Raw genomic sequence first — 22270 nt, 5'->3', positions numbered from 1 at the left:
TTTATGAAGCAGCAACCTCTTTCATCTATGACTATGTGCACATGTTGCCCTCTAGTGGACATTTTACAGCTGAAAGGCAAGCATACATACATATGAAGTTTGTTGCTTGTTACAACTTTTCAGCAGATAATTCCTAACAGAATAATCTTGACAGAAACTTTCTTACTTGTAAACCACTAAAGTAAGTCCCATGGAACTCACTGGTATTACTTCTGAGTAGACGTGAACAGGATCATGTTGTTGGTCACAATCAAGGAACAGGTCAGGGGAAGTGATGTGTCTATATAAAGTCAATTTTGGATTGGGAAGGAGGCACAGGGTAGTATTGAACAGAAATTTTATTCAGACCAGACCTATTGAAATCAATCGACCTAACATAGCCATGCTCAATAATTTCAATGGGGCTACTCTGAGTAAAACTCTGTTGAATACGCAACTTATTTATTGAACACTCCACCCTGTTTCATTGCATAATGCTTATGCAGAGGTTAGATTATATCCAGACTTTTTGAGCATTTGCTCTGATTTGTTTATAGGGAGGTTATACAACAAAGAATGTTCATCCTGCATCCATCCCAATACAGTGGACTCTCCGGATATGAACTTAATTTGTTCTGGGGGGTCCTTTCGTACCCCAAAAAGTCTGCAACATGAGGTGCCGCTTCTGCGCACGTGCACGGCGTGATAAAGCGCTTCTGCGCATGCGTGCACAGCAAACTCGGAAGTATACACTTCTGGGTTTGCCGCGTTCGCAACCTGAAAGTTACGTTACCCGAAGGTAACGTAACCCGAGGGTCCACTGTATCCTTGTACAATGCTTAAACATCTCCCTGTTAGCCATTTGTTCGCTCCACTCTTTTCAGTGCATTTCTCCATCGCTTTCCAAGATGCACAAAACCCCTGCTTTTTAAAGTGTATTTGTTGTGGTAGGGTGACAGAGTCACAGCAAAAATATAAAGTTCAGGTATGTGCTGACAGTCTGGAGGTGAGTTATCTCTTGCTTTTTTATTGCAGCACAACTGTAGTTTAGGTCATGTTGCTCTGTAGCAACCTATTATGTGTGGGTGGTATTTTAAACCAGATAATAACCCCCAGTTTATTTTCACACACTCTGAGAGTCTCAGGGATGGGAAAAAATACCGTACATAAATAGGTTGATTTCCCTTCACACAGTGTAAGCCAGATGTGGGCGACCTTTGGTCCTCCAGCTGTTCCTGAACTACAACTCCCATCTCCCCTGATCGTTGGTTATACTTGCTGGGGCTGATGGGAGTCAGATGTCAGCAACATCTGGAGGGCCAGATGTTCACCATGCCTAATGTACACTCTCAGATAAATGGTAACTTTCAAATAGGAAATGGCCTCAAACGGCGAATCTGAAAATCTGTAGTCCTTATGTGCTATAGAGGCAGCAGACACTATCCAAAATTAAGTATCATGGCATATCTGGCCCATTCTGTCAATGTACCATTTGTTGTATGCAAAGAGAGAGAGAGAGCTGCAGTGGTTTGGATTTGTACATCAAAGGAAGGAAGGAAATATAATGTGTGAAATCTCACTGCACAAGAGCCACCTGGTGGACAAGGAAATAAATTACATGGAAGACAAGATAAAATGAGTAGAACAGGGGTCCCCAGACTTTCTGCGCGGCGGGCCGGTGCCCGCCGCGCCGACCGCGCGGTGGGCCGGAGGGCAGGGGAGTGCGCGCGCAGCGGGCCGGAGGGCGGGGGAGTGCGCGCCCGTGCGCATGCGCACACGCACACGGGCGGGGAAAAATCGCCAAAAATCGCTTGTGCGCATGCGTATGGGCCTCCCCCGACCCGGAAGTGCACCAGAAATGACCTCTTCCGGGTCGGGAGAGGCCCATACGCATGCGCACAAAGGATTTTCGGCGATTTTTTGCCGATTTTTTAGATCGTCGCTGCGCCGCGCGCCGTGAGAGCGGGCGGCGGCAGCGGGCGGCGGGAGTCGTCGCGGGCCGGATTGGAAGGCCGATTGGGCCGCATCCGGCCCGGGGGCCGTAGTTTGGGGACCCCTGGAGTAGAAGTAGCAAGACTGCTAAGGGAGGGTGGATGAGGAGGCATTTTCACACTTTAAAGCAGGCATCCCCAAACTTCGGCCCTCCAGATGTTTTGGACTACAATTCCCATCACCCCTGACCACTGGTCCTGTTAGCTAGGGATCATGGGAGTTGTAGGCCAAAACATCTGGATGGCCGCAGTTTGGGGATGCCTGCATTAAAGCATCTTTGCCCTAACTGTTTTTCAGAAATGTTTCTCTACAATACATTAACTTTGACCACACATTCCCATTGTACTGTAGAGATTTAATGGAGTTTTAAGCCTCATGGCTACAATCCCTCTCTAGTCACATGCAACAACTACTGTAGTGGCGTTGGATGGGCATTCACAACTGCACCCCCAAAGACACATCCAGCCAATTCAGTGGGAGGCATCAAAATTCGGGTGCAAATGCACCCCCAAATGAACATCTGTACTGTGGCTGTGCTCATGGAAGCCTCCTTACATACTCAGACTTCCCTCATTGGAACAGGACACTTGCATTAAAAATACTGTGTATGTCCCTAAACTCTGTGTAAGGACCCTTGACCATTAAGTCCAGTCGCGGACGACCCTGGAGTCGCGGTGCTCATCTTGCTTTACTGACTGAGGGAGCCGGCATACAGCTTCCGGGTCATGTGGCTGGCATGGCTAAGCCGCTTCTGGCGAACCAGAGTGGTGCATGGAAACTCCGTTTACCTTCCCACTGGAGCGGTACCTATTTATCTACTTGCACTTTGATGTGCTTTCGAACTGCTAGGTGCGCAGGAGCTGGGACCGAGCAATGGGAGCTCACCCCTTTGCGGGGATTCGAACTGCCGACCTTCTGCCGACCACAGCGCCACCCGCGTCCCTGTGTACAAGGCTGCAAATGACATTTGCTAAATGAAAATTTAGTTATGCATGTAACCCCTTGATAAGATGGTCAACTGTTAACATCTTGGCAACCTGTAAAAAGTGGATGTTCCCTGATTTTCTTGATTTTCTAGTGCAGATATATGATTCTAAAAAAAAATCACTTGGCAGGCAACTGATTTACCACCATGAAATTATAAGCAGACTCCTGATAAATGATAATCTTGCTGTGTTAGTACCTTGGAGTGAAAATATTCTCTGAACATGAAAGAGAAGAATGAAATGGGCAGACAAGACTAGGTAGGGCTGAAGACAGATCACTCCCCTTCTCTCCCCCCCCCATGACAGTTTGAAAGAGGGGCCCTGCTCAAAGTGTGTATACCTCCTTTGCAGCATTCCTCTGACTGCTATTATAATTAAGCCAAAGTAAGTGTAATTAAAGTACTGTAATCACAGTATTCTACCCATGCCTCCATTTCCCGCTTCCTCTGTTATTTTCCTGTGCCTACTTTAAATTGTAAGCCCCTTGATGTAGGGATCTGTTATACCAGTTCTTTGTAAAGTGCAATGTAGAGAGATGCTGCAACAACCACCACCACCACCACAACAACAACAACAACGTGCATGTTCACTTTTGCCTCTGGCAAACCCATTTTGGAGGGTCTTGCATTGCTCCCCAAACCTGCAAAACCTGTTTGACAGAGGTGAGAACGGAGCAAAAGACGTATGTCTCAAACCAGTTTCAACTCTCTGAAAACGGTTGCCTGAGATCCTATATCCTCTCCAGCATTTCCTTTGATGGCTGCTTAAACCTTCCTAGAAAGCCTAACCAGTTTAAGGTTCAATTAGACTTTAATGGATATGCCGCCTTTCCAAAGACGAAACAAAAAACAAAACAACTTCCGCAGCAGCAATCCCTAAAAGCAAGCACCAACCCTCTGTCCAACGGCATATATCAGAGAAGCTTTAAATAACTGACATCTTCCTCCACACCAGAGAGGCTCCACTTTATAAAATAGATCCACCACGGCAAACCCCTGTCAGTTTCCCACCTCACCATTAGATTGAATGAGGCAGTTGACCTCTCTGCTGGCACATTTTTGGATGTTATTAAGGGGCAGCAAATTGCCGGTTCATTAATACAGGTTTTTCCTCCACGGCCACCTCCAAGTTTAAGCTGCCTCTGCGCATGATCTAAGAGTTGCACCCAGTATCCTGGGGTTCATCTCTCCATCGGCATCCTTTAAATAGCTGTACCCCATGTGACTTCTTCCTCGATTGCTTGTGCAGTCTGAGGCTGGTTTCATAAGTATTAGGGAGAAAGTCCCATTGAATTCAGCGGCAGTTACTTCTGGATCGCATCGTGCTTGTCCTATATTTACCTAAAGCAGGTCCAGACTCCAAAGCACAACGGCATTGCTACGGGCGAGAAAGCATTACATGTAGCTGCCCTGGGGGAGAAAATACTGGGTATGGGATGGGGGTTTTAACTCCCAAGTACAAAACGTGCTTGGGACTGCAGCCTTATTAATTCCCAGTTTACGATGCAGTTAAAATTTGTACATGAAAAATGTCTTTTCTGCAACTAATCATAGGGGGTCCACCAATGAAGGAGGGGGGAGGTATTTGTTGGCAGCAGCCGTCACGCAGCTCCCCACCTCTCAGCTTATAAAGCTCCTCTGGCACCATCCCCTTCCTGACAGGGGATCTTCTGGAGCCACCCCCTCCCCACAAAAAAATAGTAACAAATAAAATTGGTCCCAATATGAATGGTAGTGGAGAGGAGACCCCCTGCTCTATTCTGGCTGGCTTCTGCTGTCCGCCCAGCGGAGTCATCAAAGGGTTAAGCTGTCAGCTCTATAATGTTAAACAGGTGTCAAAAGGCGCCTCCATATATCTGCAGATTGAAATCAAATTCTTTGCCGTATAAAAAGATAAATTACCCAGGCGATTCCCGCCTCGTCCCACTCATCAGGCCAGCGCCAGACGGCGAGCAATTTTTGTTCTAATGTGCTAACGACCTAATCAAGCAATCAAGTCGGAGAAGATTGCGGAGTGACCCCCGAGCATCCATCTGCCAGCGAGACCCCCCCCCATTCATTTCCATTCCGCCGGGGGCAGAGTCTGCTTTCCCTGGAAAGGGAAAGGGGAGGGAGGCAAGGGAAAGAGAGAAAAGAAGAGCTATTGGGGAGGGGGGGAAAAAGTAAAAGAGAGAGAGAGAAAGATTCCTAAACAAATTAACACCCAATTTTCTAGCCTAATTAGTTAAATGAGAAAAAGCTGGTGGCGTGAGTGCGCGCGGGGCTGTGTCACTGCAGGGAGGGGGCGCCTGCGCCGTGGAGAAGCGAGCGGGAACTTCACCGCCACGGCATTAATTAGCGCGGGTCAATGGCGCCGATCCCCGGGGAGCAGCCGCTTTAATTTCCCGTGATATTTCAGTGCCTGAGGCCCATCGATTCAAACTGAAATTAACTTATTTTTCAATCAGGCCCGGGCTGCCCCTGGGGCTGACTCTTCCTTTGCCTCCTCCTGAATAGACCGCGAGCAATTTTTCATCTCGAAGCTGATGCTTCTCTCTCTCTCTCTCTCTCTCTCTCTGGCGGGAAAGGAGGGGAAGAGAAGAGGAATGAGAAATGGGAGACACAAGCGAGCAAGCAGGCAAGCGCTAATAGATTTCTGCCACCAGCCTCACGGGTCACGCCGCCGCTGCGAGGAGACACTTTCGGCTGCCAATTTCGGGGCCTGCTTGTGCGCCTCGGACTGGGAATTCAAGGCAGGCTACGCCCATTAGTCTCTCTATAGCGCGCTCTGGCTTAGACAAGACATACCAAAAAGACCAAAGGAGCGCTCTCTCTCTCTCTCTCTCTCTCTCTCTCTCTCTCTCTCTCTCTCTCTCTCTCTCTCTCTCTCTCTCTCTCTCTCTCTCTCTCTCTCTCTCTCTCTCTCTCTCTCTCTCTCACACACACACACACACACACACACACACACACACACACACACACACACACACACACACACACTTCCCGTGGTGCCCCTTAAATAATGAAAAGCCCAAGCACGACAGTGAAAAGCCAATATCACAGAAAAAGAATAATGGGGAATCAATTATAGCCCTGCCCCTGAGCCATCAGGCACTGGTTTCTGCCGCTGCAAAGAAAAAGTGAAAGCGCAGGCCCAGCCAGAAGGAGAAAAAGGGTTGAGATGTGCAGCTTGACCCAATCTCTGCCTGGGCCTGGGGTGATGTTTGGGAGTGAGTGTGTGGAAAGGAGGCCATTCAAATAAGTGTCAACCGGCGTAGCATCAAGTGATCACTATAATTTACGAGGCAGTAGTTGCCCGCGAATGGCAAAGACGTCAGGTGATGTCGCAGCATGGGTGCTTATGAGTTGAACTGAAGGGTATCCCGGGAAGCAGTGGGTAGAAGTATCTCTGGGCCCGTTCCCCTGTCTAATTTGGGGAGCAGTTGTTTTGAGACTTTGTATGAGGTTGAGGATGACCCATGGAGTACAGTACAGCAAACGGGGGTTCCTAGGGAGAACACATATCCCTGTGTGCAGGGTCACAGAGGTGCATTGTGATCATCTGGCTGGGCAGTCCAGTGTTTGCTGTAGTGGGGACATTGACCTCCCCACTCAAATGATGTCCCCTTGTGCCACTTTTACTTTCTTCCATTCCCTCCTATCCCAGAAAATATGTGATTATGTTCAACAACACAGTGGAGGCAAGGAGCCTTGCCCCTACCTCTTATCACTGGGTTTGTGAAATGGCCCTGGAAAGACATTGGTCTGCTGCCCAGAGATAAAACCACTCCTCTTCTGGTCCTACCAGATTATGCCCAAATCCAGGTCTGTGGTTTTACTCACTCCAAATAAACCACAAGCTGTAACTAAAGTTTCTTCTTAATTTACTGCTCATGGTTTGTCTGGGGAAGGCAACTACAAGACCTGGTTCATAAGTAGTGCTAAGTCAAACTATGATGTAGCATTCAGGTAGTGCGCAGCAGCAGCATGGCCAGGCGGTGGGGAACAAAGTGGCCACAATTTTCACTCCATGCAATTGCACATTCATGCGTTCATACTTTGCTTCCTGTGTGCGAACTGGACTATTTTGGGTGTGCGCTTGCATGCTCTGGGCTGGGGAAAGGGGACCATGCCCCCTTCTTCTGCTGGTTACATCCATTAATAGCCAAATGGGCACAAACCTACATGGTGTACAACCACACGAGGCTATCAGTGGCCAATAGTAAAGATGTCTCTATATTACCTCCAGGATCAGAGATGCCATGCCTCTGAATACTAGTAATGTATTTCACAGTGAGTAAGAAGAGAAGAGTAATTAGGGACCCAGGTGGCGCTGTGGTTAAACCACTGAGCCTAGGGCTTGCTGATCAGAAGGTCAGCGGTTCGAATCCCTGTGACGGGGTGAGCTCCCGTTGCTTGGTCCCAGCTCCTGCCAACCTACCGGTAGCAGTTCGAAAGCATGTCAAAATGCAAGTAGATAAATAGGAACCGCTACAGCGGGAAGGTAAACGGCGTTTCCATGTGCTGCTCTGGTTTGCCAGAAGCAGCTTTGTCATGCTGGCCACATGACCTGGAAGCTATACGCCGGCTCCCTCGGCCAATAATGCGAGATGAGCGCGCAACCCCAGAGTCAGTCACGACTGGACCTAATGGTCAGAGGTCCCTTTACCTTTAAGAAGAGAATACTATCCTCAAGTTCTGCTTATAGACTTATCAAGAGGCATCAGGTTGGCCACTGTAGGAAGCAGGATACTCTATTACATAGGCCTTTGTTGGTTTGATCCAGCAGCGTTAATCTTATGGTGAGGACAGAGGTGGATTTAGGGGAGTGCGACCAGTTCGCCCGCACTGGCTGCCGAGCTGAGAGGGTGCTGCAACAATGACAAAGAACAGAAGGTGAGAGGCAGGGGTATATGCCAAATTTTCCACAAGGGTGGAATATACACACATATTAAAAATGTTGTGAAAATGCTTTAAAAAAAACATTTTAATATATACGGTATATATATTGAATTTACCATTAGTGTCACATTTGTATAATGACGCACTTAAAACATCATACCTGCACCTGTATAACTGAATCCAAGGTGCTGCTTTAAAGCCCAAAGTCTGCCACTGATGAGGACTCCTCTTCCTGGCACACGTTCCTGATGTGAGAACAGTTAGTTAGTTGTACCAATAGGAAAGTTGTCCTCATCATGGCCCAGTTTAGACCTGACATTTTACACTAGCCAGATTAGCTGATCTTAAGGGTCGGGGTGACAGGCATTGCAGGCAAAGGTGCCTGTTACTGCCAGAGCAACAGCAGGTTAAAGGAGTTGGACCCACATGCACCACCTCTGTTCTTGCAATGCCAGCAGCAGTTCAGCTGATTTCTGTCTTGGTTTAGCTTTGGCATGTATGTTGCAACTCCTTCACTCTTGCTTGCGTTTCCATTGGAAGTCAGCAAGTAGTGACTGAGGAAGCAGACAGGCCTCTAGTTATTCATACAAGTCTGCCAATCGCTTGGTCATGCTTAAATGTGTAACTAAGACACAGGGCTTTTATATGTAATAACTTGGGTTTCCTAACATTGTATAAGGTTGCTCTTAGCTTGATCTCTGATATAATACGACCCTGTATAATACGACCCCCTATTTTGGGCTAAAGAAGCAGCAGTAAAAACATAGTCTTATACACAGAAAAATATGGTACTCGGGCTGCTTCCATACTAGGTGGTTTTTTTTAAGGGTAAAATTGCCTTACCTTGTTCACTCAAATTTTACAACACGGATGTGTCTCTGTGATGTCGTCCTCAATTTGTAAATCTCCTGCATTTCCCCCAGAGCATCTTCCATTTGTTTTATTATTGCAGAAAGTCTGTGTGCAGAAGACCAATACATTCTCCAAAGATATAGATACCATTAATGTTACTCTTCTATCTTTTCCTTTTTCTAAGATGGAAGAGTAGCGTTAATTGCCCGCTTGGTGTGGGAAGGTAAAACCCTATCACAGCTCAGCATACCTTTGTTGTGGACACAATTTTATAAAACAGTTAACATTTTAATTGGTCTTTTAATTACCCCTACATCACTTTTCTAGCTGGATTGTTAAAAACAATACTAAAATATTTGCAAAGTACTGAGTAAATGAATTAGCACTATTAAGATACAGGTAATGTAAAGAAAAAGAAAAAAGCTTTCTGGCCACTGGCATTTTAGCAATGTGTTTTCCCCCCTAATTAATTTTTTCCATTCTATACTCCTGATTCAAAGTAAACATTATGCTTTGTTTTGTGGTATTTAATGGGTAGTTATTAAAAAAAACACCCCACACTTAAAAGAGTGGTGTCCAAACTTTTTTCAAAGAGGGCCAGATTTGATGAAGTGAAGGGCTGTGAGGGACAACCGAAGGGCTGACCAAAGTTATTGACTTTTTTTTAAGGATTGAAGTTGTCGAGGTTTTTTTAAAAAGGATTTTACCCCAGGAAATAAACTCCCACAGGGGCCGGATTAAACCAACCACCAGATTAGGCCTCCATAACGGAATTTGGACATGCCTGGAGTAGTAGGGGCTTAGTGCTAAATAATTAAGTAATTTTAGTTTATTGTTTTTAAAGGGCCACTTGGAATCTCCTCCCCTCCAATAGTAACTCAAGTGATTTGAATCTCGACCCATTCTGTATCATACTGCTAGTGTAGATGGAACATAGCGGGGTGAGCATTCAGGGAAAGCGCAGGAGCTCCAGTAGTGTGGAAAGTCGATTGCAATTCTGTAAGCTACAGTGGAAGAGCAAAGATTAATTAATATTTTGTGTGCTTCAAAAAAAAGCTGTGGGATCAGTGTTTCTCATGCATGCAGTTTTTTTTTACAGCACCCGCATGATGTCATTGGTAGCAAAATGCCAGCCCATTCCTCCTCCTCCTCCTCCTCCCCATTTAATCTGGGTCTACCCTTTTTTGGGAAATCCAATAAGTCAAAAACAAACAAACAGATAACTATGATATCCTAATTGTTGTTGTTGTTTAGTCGTTTAGTCGTGTCCGACTCTTCGTGACCCCATGGACCATAGCACGCCAGGCACTCCTGTCTTGCACTGCCTCCCGTAGTTTGGTCAAACTCATGTTCGTAGCTTCGAGAACACTGTCCAACCATCTTGTCCTCTGTCGTCCCCTTCTCCTTGTGCCCTCCATCTTTCCCAACATCAAGGTCTTTTCCAAGGATTCTTCTCTTCTCATGAGGTGGCCAAAGTATTGGAGCCTCAGCTTCACGATCTGTCCTTCCAGGGAGCACTCAGGGCTGATTTCCTTAAGAATGGATAGGTTTGATCTTCTAGCAGTCCATGGGACTCTCAAGAGTCTCCTCCAGCACCATAATTCAAAAGCATCAATTCTTCGGCGATCAGCCTTCTTTATGGTCCAGCTCTCACTTCCATACATCACTACTGGGAAAACCATAGCTTTAACTATACGGACCTTTGTCGGCAAGGTGATGTCTCTGCTTTTTAAGATGCTGTCTAGGTTTGTCATTGCTTTTCTCCCAAGAAGCAGGCGTCTTTTAATTTCGTGACTGCTGTCACCATCTGCAGTGATCAAGGAGCCCAAGAAAATAAAATCTCTCACTGCCTCCATTTCTTCCCCTTCTATTTGCCAGGAGGTGATGGGACCAGTGGCCATGATCTTGGTTTTTTTGATGTTGAGCTTCAGACCATATTTTGCGCTCTCCTCTTTCACCCTCATTAAAAGGTTCTTTAATTCCTCCTCACTTTCTGCCATCAAGGTTGTGTCATCTGCATATCTGAGGTTGTTGATATTTCTTCCGGCAATCTTAATTCCTGCTTGGGATTCATCTAGTCCAGCCTTTCGCATGATGAATTCTGCATATAAGTTAAATAAGCAGGGAGACAATATACAACCTTGTCGTACTCCTTTCCCAATTTTGAACCAATCAGTTGTTCCATATCCAGTTCTAACTGTAGCTTCTTGTCCCACATAGAGATTTCTCAGGAGACAGATGAGGTGATCAGGCACTCCCATTTCTTTAAGAACTTGCCATAGTTTGCTGTGGTCGACACAGTCAAAGGCTTTTGCATAGTCAATGAAGCAGAAGTAGACGTTTTTCTGGAACTCTCTAGCTTGTAGCCAAGTAAGATTATCTTCCATATACACGGTTTTAACAATGGGTCCGTAAGTGACTGTGGAGGCCAATTCTGGATCCACACATCCTTCCACAGTGGGGACATTGGTTTCCAGGCGGGAGTTGATCACGGTGTGGATTTGCCAAGCGTGCCTTCCTCTTAGCACGTTTCTCCCTTGCGTCCTGAGATCGAGTTTCTTCAAAGCCCATGAGACCTTTGGTAAAGGCTGTTCTCCAACTGGAGCGCTCGCAGGCCAGGGTTTCCCAGTTGTCAGTGTTTATACTACATTTTTAAAGATTTGCCTTGAGACAGACTTTAAACCTCTTTTGTTGACCACCAGCATTACGCTTTCCATTTTTAAGTTCAGAATAGAGTAGTTGCTTTGGAAGACGATCGTCAGGAAGCACACTAGGAGCTATCTATCTGGAAGTAAAAAAATTCCCACACTACCATAACATGTGTTTATATTTGTATGTGAAGGTAAATATTATATTGCATTTGCAGTATTCTGAAACTAGGCCAACAGAGCAATTCAAACCCCACTTAGGGCTTATCAGCCATCAGTGGCCCACAATGGCCCAATAATCTTGCCCTCCCTACTTTTGGCTGTGAATGTGGCAGTGGTTCTGCTGCTCCACCGAACTCTGGCATAGGCAGTGCCAAGAGTGGTTTGTGCCTTACAGCTGCAGTCCTATACATACTGGGAGTTCGTCTTCTAAGTACCCATGTCTAGGATTGCACTGTAGTCCCTCTACACACTTACCTGAAAATAATAGAAACTTTTTTAACTTAAAAATTCTCCTCTTTGCAGGTTTGGTTTCAGAACCGAAGGGCCAAATGGCGGAAGAGGGAGAAATGCTGGGGCAGAAGCAGCGTAATGGCAGAATATGGGCTGTATGGTGCAATGGTACGTCACTCCATCCCACTGCCAGAATCCATTCTCAAATCTGCCAAGGATGGCATAATGGAATCCTGCGCTCCTTGGCTGTTGGGTAAGAGATTAACCTTGGGAATGGATCTATTTTGTCTAGCATTTGTGGTAGGGTCAGTGATGAAGGCAATATAGCATTTGGACCAAGGAAGTGTATAGGTGAACACAGAGATTACTGCTAGAAGTATCAAGTTTGTCTAATACAGAGATGGAGAACTTGTTGCTCACCAGATGTTGCTGGACTGCAGCTCTTATAATTCCTGACCATTGGCCATGCTGGCTGGAGCTGATAGGAGTTAAGAGTCCAACAACATCTGGAAACCACAAGTTCCCCAACCTCCGGGCTAAAGTTTGGTCATCTAGGGATTTGACCCCCAGGCTCTAAGGTATGATTACCAATTACCAATAGTGCATTATTTCCAAGGGGAAATTACGCTACAGTATTATACTTTATGGACTTCAGACCCCATCATTCTTCTTATTCTTAGGCCTGGTGCTTTTGCCGCACTCCAACAGCTATTTTGTGGTGAGTTCTCCTTGCCCATGCTGTAAAAATTAGAGCAGCCTATCATGTATAACTGATGTTGTATCAGGAGTCTTCATGCCCCTCCCAGATGTTCATGCTGGCTGCTGGCTGAGGATGTAGACTTTTTGATAGGATGGCAAAAATGGTTGTGGTTCCTTAAACAAAAACCCACAACTTTTATTGTGACATGAGCCTTCATATGCAAGAGTCTGTTCTATCAGATGCATAAAGAGGAAGCATAGTGAGCAGTTGCCTATAGCAGATCATACCATAATAATTAGAGCAAAGGGGCTGTATATATGCAGATATGAAGAGCTCTGCTGGATCAGATCAAAGAAACTTCTAGTCTAACATTCTGTCCTATAATAGTTGCTTCTAGGAAGTTTGCTTGAAGTCAATAGCCCTTCTTGCTGCCTAGTTTATGATACTCAGAGATAAAATGCATTTGAAGATGTCCTTGGTATTTGTCTAATATGTTTTGGAAACTATCTAAACTAGTAGCCCTGACTAGTTTAGCAAATTTCCTCTTGCACTATTGCTCCTTGCTTGGCTCCTCTCTTCTGCTTTTTCAAACTAATGCTACAAATAAAGTTAACTTATGGTTTCTTGCAAATATGCTGCTTCATACTTCTGGCTACTATATGGAACCCAGAGTGGAAAGGGGGGGGGAGGGCAGCAAAGGATGTGTGAGAAGAAATCAGTAGGGTACTTCTCAGCCCTGTAGGTGATAGCATAACCAGAGCCACCCCCCCCCCCCCAGGGCCTTCTTCACATACAGAGTTATTGTGAGAAGCACATTGTTACCATTTTATCTCTGTTAGCGGAGAATTACCCAGTCCAATAGAGTTAGGTGGCCCTATATCTCTGGGTTCTTCTTTGCCCACCCACTAGGCTGGAGTGGACAGTTCCTGCCACTTTGACATCCTAGAATGTGTCTACTGTAGTGACAGCATTTTGTGCATTTCTCAATAAGTGCAAGTTCCTTTCCCACCTCTACTGCTGTCCCTGCTTGTGGACAACTTGTCCCAAACAGGATGCCCCAATGCCCCATCCCATTGAAAATGAACATACTTGGCATTATGGTTACGACTCAGTTGTAGTCATGCCTCATTGCAGCACTGGCCCCAGTTTCTTACCTAGGTTTGGCTTGTCTCTGTCAGAGAACTGGCCAGAGATCCCCCTCATGCAGGGCCCAGAGCAATGAGCTCTCTGTGTGACTGCTGTTTGAAGCAAGGCTTTCTGCTTTTCCTTAATTCTGGCCTCTCTTTATCTTTACTGTTTTCAGTTCAAGATGGCTTTCCCATGCCCAGGCGCTTTTCTAAACCCGAATACCAACAATTCTTTTTAGGGATGCACAAAAAATCTCTGGAAGCAGCGGCTGAGGCAGGAAGGAAGCCAGAGGTGGAACGCCAGGCTCTGCCCAAGCTTGACAAGAGTGACAAGGAAGAAAGGGGCCCTGACTCCAAAACCACCATTTCCCAGGAGGAACTGAGAGAGAACAGCATTGCTGCCCTCAGGGCCAAAGCTCAGGAGCACAGCACCAAAGTCCTGGGGACCATCCCTGGAGATCCTCCTACATCAATCAGGAAGCCAGAGAAAGAGGAAGAGGCAGCCACAGCAGAGGATGAACGGCAAATGGAAAAGTCAGATTTATCACAAGAGGAAGATCAGCTGATTTAGAAGGAAGGGGATGATAGGAAATCAGCCTTCCTCTCTAAGATTGACTCCTCTAGGAGCTACAACCTCCTCTCAGACTAACAGGGTCCCTCCTGCAGCCCCTACACACATGGAGGTAGGCCCCACTTGGTCTCTGTACATTCCAGGAATCCACAGCTAAGGCCACGTTCCGTCGGGTGTGTCTATAGAGACTGGTTTCCCTCAGGAGCATATTGCCCCTGCAATCTCTGTCCTCAGGCGCACTCTCGCTCTACGTCCCCACATCTCAAGGAAAAGGGAGGTGGGAATCATGCACCGTCTTAGTTGGAGAGGTAAATCAAGCTAGGATTTTCCCCCTCAACACCAGCCATTAAACCAACGTTGGGTCTTCCCCCCTCATTCAACCTCTGTTGTCCTATTCTCATCTTCATCTTAAAAAGAAGTCTTTCTGTCATTTTACAGTATACTACAGGCAGTCTCTTTCTCCTTGTCTAAGTCAGGTTGTTAGCTTTTTCAGAAGAATTACCTTTTCGTTTTATATGTTAATGTATACATGTTTTAAACTGCCCATTGCTTAACATTGAGGCCAAGGTTTTTTTTTTATTAAAAAAAGGAAGCCAGCCACTCCTTTCTCCAAAAGTCAGGCCAAATTTAAAACTGGCCGGGTGGCAACCCTACCTCAGATCAAGTCTCTTTCTCACTGCGGTATCAACATTGTTGTTGATGAAAGAGGTCCAAGCACCCTTCCAGTGCAATGTGAATTTTCTGTGGAGAATATACGCCCCTGTTGTGACTTGTTTATGGCACCCAGACCGCAACATTCCAAAATCCTGACCTGCTCTCCTTGGGTGGCTATGCCGTTTTCCGCTTTAGCTCAGATTGTTCAAGGAAAATTCTATTAAAACTATTACATATGGCATTGAGTTGATTCTTACAGTAGTTTGACTCTTCCATAAAAGTCTTTCCTAAATGGAGGCCCCATTTGTTCTGAAATGGAAAAGGAGCAATCAATTACTGAAACGAGAGGTACGATGGTTGCTCGGGTATTTTATATTGTCTGAGGTGGAAGCCTTGCCTCCTCGTTCCAATTTGGGATGTAAGATCTGATAGGGTTAGGTGATGTTGAGAGAAATGCACTTTGAATACACTCGTGTCACATAACATATTCTAGGAGTTACATGTAGCATTTAAAACCAGCCAGGGCTTTGCCCTTGTGAACCTTGGCTCAGTTTAAGTCAAGGCTGGAGTCTAAACAGTTGGTTCATGTTTCTCCAATAGAAGTCAATAACAAATGGAGAGTCACAGCCATCCTACCAGTAGCCAAATTTATAGGGGAGGGACATTAAGTTTTTCACCTGCGTTTTAGAATACTAAGAGTCCGAGAGATGTGCTTAGGTCAGCGCTTGGGTCCATACCTGCCAAGTTGCTGTCAGAGAAATAAGGGCCGGAAATAGCAGACCGGAAGTAGCGCTGCCGCCATTTTGGAACTGGGCGGAGCATGCTCAGAAGTGACTTTTGATGCTGCTTTGCCCAGTTCCAAAATGGCCGCCGCGCCAGAAGTCGCACTGCAGCCATTTTGGAACTGGGCAGAGCAGCATCAAAAGTCGCTTCTGAGCATGCTCTGCCCAGTTCCAAAAATGGCCGCCACACCAGAATAAACCGGGAAAAAACAAAAAAATCTATTTTTTCAGCTAGGAACAGCTACAAAAACGGGGATTTCCCGGGGAAAACGGGAGACTTGGCAGCTATGCTTGGGTCTCAGATGAAAGTGAGAGCTGACTTCATTGGTGATTGCTCATTCACACATGCACATCGCTTGATGCTGCAGTCATCAAATGATGTGTGAAATAGCCTATCTGAGGCAGACTGCTTGGGTGCAGTTCCCCAATGCTACTCGTGTGCAGCGAAAATATTAGCTGAACAATTTGTCTGGTGTAAGTAGCATGAAATAAAGCACTAATGGACATATTGGTGTCCCCAAAAAAAGAACATTCACATATCCCATTACCTTCAAAGGCAATTGACTCAGACACTGAGATGAAATCATGTACACAATGCCATAAGAAATTGCCTCAATTCCATGACAACATTGCCCTCCTATCCTTTTTTCTGTGAAGGCCCCTGGACAGCAAATGTCACGTTCCCTTTCCCTGTCCTTGTTTCCAGCAAGAGCTGTTCTTACCTGAAGTTGTTGTTTTGGTTATAATTGCTCTTTCCTCCCCACACAACCCCATTCTGCCTATGTCCCAGTTCTTTGGCGTCTTAGATTATAGCACTCAGTATGTAAATAATGTAAATATGGTGAGAAAAGTTGGTATTTGAGGTGTTTAAGATACAAAGTTGTAACAACTAGTCATTTGAAACCTGTGATTTTTTTGTGCCATTTTCTGTAAAGATATAAATCAGAATAAAACAGAACTAAAGATGAGCAAAACTAATGTTGTTGTACACATGTCCTGAGGGTTCTGCGGGACGCAGGTGGCACTGCGGTCTACACCTCTGAGCCTCTTCGGCTTGCCAATTGGAAGGTTGGCGGTTCGAATCCCCACGACGGGGTAAGCTCCTGTTGCTCTGTCCCAGCTTCTGCCAACCTAGCAGTTTGAAAGCACGCCAGTGCATGTAGATAAATAGGTACCACTGTGGCGGGATGGTAAACAGCATTTTCATGCACTGTGGCACTCATCACGGTGTCCTGTTGTGCCAGAAGTGGTTTAGTTATGCTGGCCACATGACCCGGAAAGCTGTCTGTGGACAAACGCCGGCTCCCTCAGCCTGAAAGCCCATAGTCGCCTTTGACTGGACTTAACCATCTAGGGGTCCTTTACCTTTTACTGTATTGGCATACATACTGTTTAGAGACTAGATCTTCTGATGTGGGGCTGCCTGCAAACACGGCAGGAAAAACTGGAAAGACAAGCAGAGAAATATAATAAATATAAAAACACAAAGGTACTTTGTGCCAGAACCCCATAGTTGTTGTTGTTGTTTAGTCATTTAGTCATGTCCAACTCTTTGGGACCCCATGGACCAGAGCACGCCAGGCACTCCTGTCTTCTACTGCCTCCCGCAGTTTGGTCAAACTCATAGTTACCCTTCACATTTACTTCCTGTACATATTTTGTGCCACCGAGTGACCTTTTTTCATTAGTATCAACACTGTAGAAGACATAAACAATATTCATATAGCTTTGTAGTAAACTATTTAAGCATAATAGACTATGGACCAATGTTAGTTCTATTCCTTGTGTGATATGTTGGGCTGCGGCAGTGGAGATACAGAGAATTAACAAAGACCAAACAACTAAACCCAATTATTTGAAGTATCCTTTGCCTGGTGTTGTATTGGGACAAGTACGCAGACTATGGGAAGCCATGAATCCTGCCTAACTTTGCTATACCTCCTCCTAAAAATATTGATGTGCCCTGTACTAGAATCATGATAAATCAAGAAGCAGCATTACATGACCCAGTTTCCTTGGAATGAGAGAGTTGGTAAGCGCTGAAAATATATATGTTATTTACAAATATATAAAGCAGGGTATATTAGGAACAACTAGATCCCTAAACCAGGCAGCATAACTACTAATCCTGCATCTGATCTCCAAAGATCAACTGTACCAAGGATTCTTTATGTTCAGACAACTGCAACTAAAAGTCACAGCAACCTATGTTCACACTTAAACTGATAGCTTTTTCTGGTCTCAGACTGCACTCAACAGGTAGACTGCCCATTATGTTGCCCTGAACCCCTAGGGGAGGAAGTGGGGGCTATACATGCAACAGTTAAATAAAATATTATAAATACATCCCCCAGACAAAGGCTAAGGGGACAGATTGCTTCTTCACTTGACATCCCACAGGAGTATTCTCACTGCAATGCTTAGCACCTTGAACATTCTCAAGTGGTCAAATACATTATCTCAGTAATCCTTGTAACATCTCTCTAAGCTGGGTTTGAATGATTATTTTCCTCTTGCAAAGGAAAAATACCAAGGGCTGGAAAGAGAGTAGCTTAATAAAGGCATCTTTTTGAGTGATTAATTGAAGAAACAAAATCTGAGCAACAGACTTTCTGGTTCCTGAACTACTCCATCCTAACCCCTCCATCTTTCAGCTCCTTATTTTAACTTCTGTGCATATAACAGTCAAGCATATAGACAAACAAATTAACATCATAATTATAAATCAAAGAGTGGTTAGAGGTGCAAATGCAGGTAAGTAAGAGCCAAATAAAGTACAAGAAAGAATGAATACAGCACCAATTAACCTTCTGCTCTTCACTATTGATCTGAACTACATTTCTGACCTGGCATCAAGTGTTCTTTTTAACATCTCCTGCCTTGCATTTAGAAGAATATGCACCTTCTTTTTATAAGATTTATATGTAAAAAAAAGGACCAGGTTCACCTGGCGCCTTCATGATACACCTTAGGTGCCATGCAAAAATGTTCCTCTTTAACCAGGCCTCTGGCTGATTGACATCCAATGCCCTTTGAAAATGTGTTGGGGAGGGGTTTTTTGTTTTTATTATGTATTTTGTGGTTTTATATTGTGCTTTTATGTTGTAAACCCCTTCAGACCTGTGGTTATAAGGCGGTATGCACTTTCAATAAGTGATAAAAATATCAGAACCGCTAGCCACAATATCATTTTTTAACATATACTGCAACATGAGGCTATGTTTTACCTCCACTGTCAGAGGCAGTATGACAGAAGGCTGCCTCAGAGGGGCTCATGGCAGCACTAGGCCAGCTTCTCCTCTTGGAATGTAAACCCCAAACCAAAAAAAGCTTCCTTGCATGTGTCCACCAGAGGGCAACACTTTCTCTTGCATGAGTTCGCAAAGGGTTTCCATCCAGTTACAGGTAGGTAGCCGTGTTGGTCTGAGTCGAAGCAAAATAAAAAAATTCCTTCAGTAGCACCTTAAAGACCAACTAAGTTTTTATTTTGGTATGAGCTTTCGTGTGCATGCACACTTCGTCAGATATCCACCAGAGGGCAACACTTTCTCTTGCATGAGTTCGCAAAGGGTTTCCATCCAGTTACAGGTAGGTAGCCGTGTTGGTCTGAGTCGAAGCAAAATAAAAAAATTCCTTCAGTAGCACCTTAAAGACCAACTAAGTTTTTATTTTGGTATGAGCTTTCGTGTGCATGCACACTTCGTCAGATATCCACCAGAGGGCAACACTTTCTCTTGCATGAGTTCGCAAAGGGTTTCCATCCAGTTACAGGTAGGTAGCCGTGTTGGTCTGAGTTGAAACAAAATAAGAAAATTCCTTCCAGTAGCACCTTAGAGACCAACTAAGTTTGTAATTGGTATGACCAACACGGCTACCTACCTGTAACTACATCCAAACACTACAATGGATGGCATGAAAAAAGGGTTGTTTATGTGCAAAAGTTGGAATTGCCTGCTTTGTTGTAGCCACTTAAGATAACTTTTAGCAGAACAGAATTTGTTATTATGATTATTATTATTTGTATATTGCTCTTCACCCAAAGATCACAGGGAGGTTTACATAATAACAAACACATATACCCCCTCCCAGTTTAAAAAGGTAATAAATTGTTTAATTAGCCAAAGTCCTGGGGTAATAAATTGTTTTTGCCAGTTGAGCCTCCCTAGGGAGCTATAGAAAAGGCCTGTTCTCTTGTTGCTGCCCCTTGGACCTCTTGTGAACGAGGCACATGAAGAAGGGCCTCTGATGATAATTGCAGGGTGCAGGTTGGTTCATATGGAGAGAGGCAGTCCTTGAGGGATTGAGATATTGTGGTCCTGAGCCGTTTCAGGCTTTATAGGTCAAAGCCAGCACTTTGAATCGGGCCTGGTAACTAGTTGTCAGCCAGTGCAGTCAGGCCAAGATGGGAGTTATATACTTACCGGTAAACTATCTTGCGCAGGTGAGCAACCCAGCTGCTGAATTCTGCAGCAGTTGAAGTTTGTCCGAAACATTTTCAGAGGTAGCTCCAAGTATAACATGCTGGGCCACCAGCTGAAGCTGATGGAAGGCCTTCCATGCCACTGAGGCCACCTGAGACTCAAGAAACAGCGAAGGACCCACAAATCCCCCCCAGCTGTATCCCCACTCCTTCAGAGGGAATGTAACCCCATCAGAAGCAGGTAACCTCCTGTCCATCCAGTCTAGGGAACCACCCACTAACAGTGCCTCAGTCTCATCTGGGTTGAGCTTCAGTTTATTGGCTCTCATCCAGTCCATTACCAAGGCATGAGAACGGTCCAGAATACCCGCTGCCACACCTGCAGATGTAAAGGAAAAGCAGAGCTCTGTGTCGTCAGGATATTGCTGACAATGTACTCCCAAACTCTGAATGACCCCATTCAGTGGTTTCATGTGGATGTCAAACAGCATGGGGGATAAAATTGAACCCCGAGGACAGTGGCACCCCGTGTGATGCCAAAATCTAGTGCCCCACAAAGAAATGTTTAACGGAAGTAATTTCTCCTGTCCTTCAAGTCCTGTGAAGAACCTGCTTTCCAAAGCTTTTTATATCTGTTCAGGCCTGGCCCGCCCATGAGGCAAAGTGAGGCGACTGCTTCAGGTGGTAGGATCCATAGGGGTGGCAGGTCCTGATGTCTCCCCCTCCCCATTCCTGATGTAGATCTTCACTCCTTCTTCCCTGGTGGGGAGTTGGGTGCTGTTTTGCGGTTCACAACAGGTGCCAAAATGCATCTACTAGATGTACAATGTTGTCCAGTGTTTATTCATTTGTCCTGCTGCAAGAAAGGGTTGTACTGTAACTTTGCATAGCATATGTGACTGGTACAGTAGCAGAGAGAAACTGGTTTAGCTGGCTTGGCACTTGCAGAACAAATTGAAGCTGAGGAAAACAAGAAGCTGCCTAAGGCCATCTGGGAATAGGCAGCAGATGCTGGAGTTGGGATGGGACTGCAAGGCACCTTGTCTTACGCTTGAAACTACTAAGTTTACATCCTGAGAATGAGAATGTTGAAAACCATAATGTAAACCTATTGTCTTGTTTTTGTTTTAAAAGAATAACATTAAATTAAGCACAGAGGGACTGGAATAGAAAGTGAAGAGTCAGGGCCCCCAAGGCAGCTTCCAGATCAAGAACACAAAAATTCAATAAAAATAATGTGATTAAAAATAAAGGCAATACATCAGTGTACAGCACAATCCTATACGTGACTATTCAGAAGAAAGCACTATTGAATTCAGAGGGACTTATTTGTCCTGTATAAGTGAGCAGAGAAGACTGCAGCAGAAATAATGGAAAAAACAGAAAGAGGTGGCCTCTGCGGGAGGATTACGCTTTGCAAAACCACATATTGGGGTAGCCCATATGTGTCACTATTTATTTATTTAACAGGGAGGTGTAGGGCAACATAAAAAGCCTTTAAAAACAATAGAGAACAATCATTAGAATTGTTTTTAAGAGGCTTTCAAATATTGCTCATTCTTGTCAAAATTTGTCATTCTATACAAGTGCCATTCGAAACAACATGCCACACAAAGTTGCATGTCACACAAAGTTGTATGCCCTCCTGGAAAATAACTCTAATATGCCTGCAGAATAACTCTAAAATTATCAGCAGTTTACTACAGGATATGGAGAAAGCAGAATGGGGCAAAAAAAAAAAAGCACATGAGAAAAAAAAGAGTATGCACATCTGATTTAAGCGCAACCGCACATGCGCGCATCACGGCAACCTGGAAATGGCAGGGAAAGGGGGCATAATGGGGTGGAGGTGGAACGGGTGCAGGGTCCAGGAACATAACCTGAGTGTAAATCGGTTGTTGCCTGTACATGAGGAAAAAGAAGAAGCCTGTAGCAAAGATACAAATATAACTGCTGGAATGGCAACAGTTAAGAGTGGTGACTTTCATACTTTCTAGAGCCAGGGAACCCTTTTCTACATCTGGCAAGGAATCCCTGCCCATCTTCTGTGGATCTCCTGCACAAGGGATCGTAGGAACTGTCGTAGGTCACATGATTGTTCATATCGGAGCAGTGGGCCTGTTCACTGTTGTGCCACTTGCCCCAGAAAGAACATCCAACACATTGCAGGGGATGTTCGGTGGTTGTAGGCAAACTATCATTCAGGGAAACATGCCTGCTGTTATT

The 22270-nt window shown here is 45.1% G+C and overlaps 1 protein-coding gene across 1 annotated transcript in view; it reads left to right on the top strand.

Moving 5' to 3' along the window:
• The window catches only part of VSX2 (visual system homeobox 2), a 30653-nt gene extending 16465 nt beyond the window's left edge, over positions 1-14188 (top strand). Inside the window, exons 4-5 of the mRNA XM_035118706.2 lie at positions 11863-12043; positions 13857-14188. Of these exons, the coding sequence (XP_034974597.2) occupies positions 11863-12043; positions 13857-14188 (513 nt within the window). The remainder of the gene's footprint in view (positions 1-11862; positions 12044-13856) is intronic.
• The last annotated feature ends 8082 nt before the right edge of the window (positions 14189-22270 follow it).

Source organism: Zootoca vivipara, chromosome 1 (assembly GCF_963506605.1).
Source record: "Zootoca vivipara chromosome 1, rZooViv1.1, whole genome shotgun sequence".
Lineage (NCBI taxonomy): Eukaryota > Metazoa > Chordata > Lepidosauria > Squamata > Lacertidae > Zootoca > Zootoca vivipara.
Note: the sequence above shows the minus strand (reverse complement) of the source record. Positions and strands in the feature narration are given on the sequence as shown.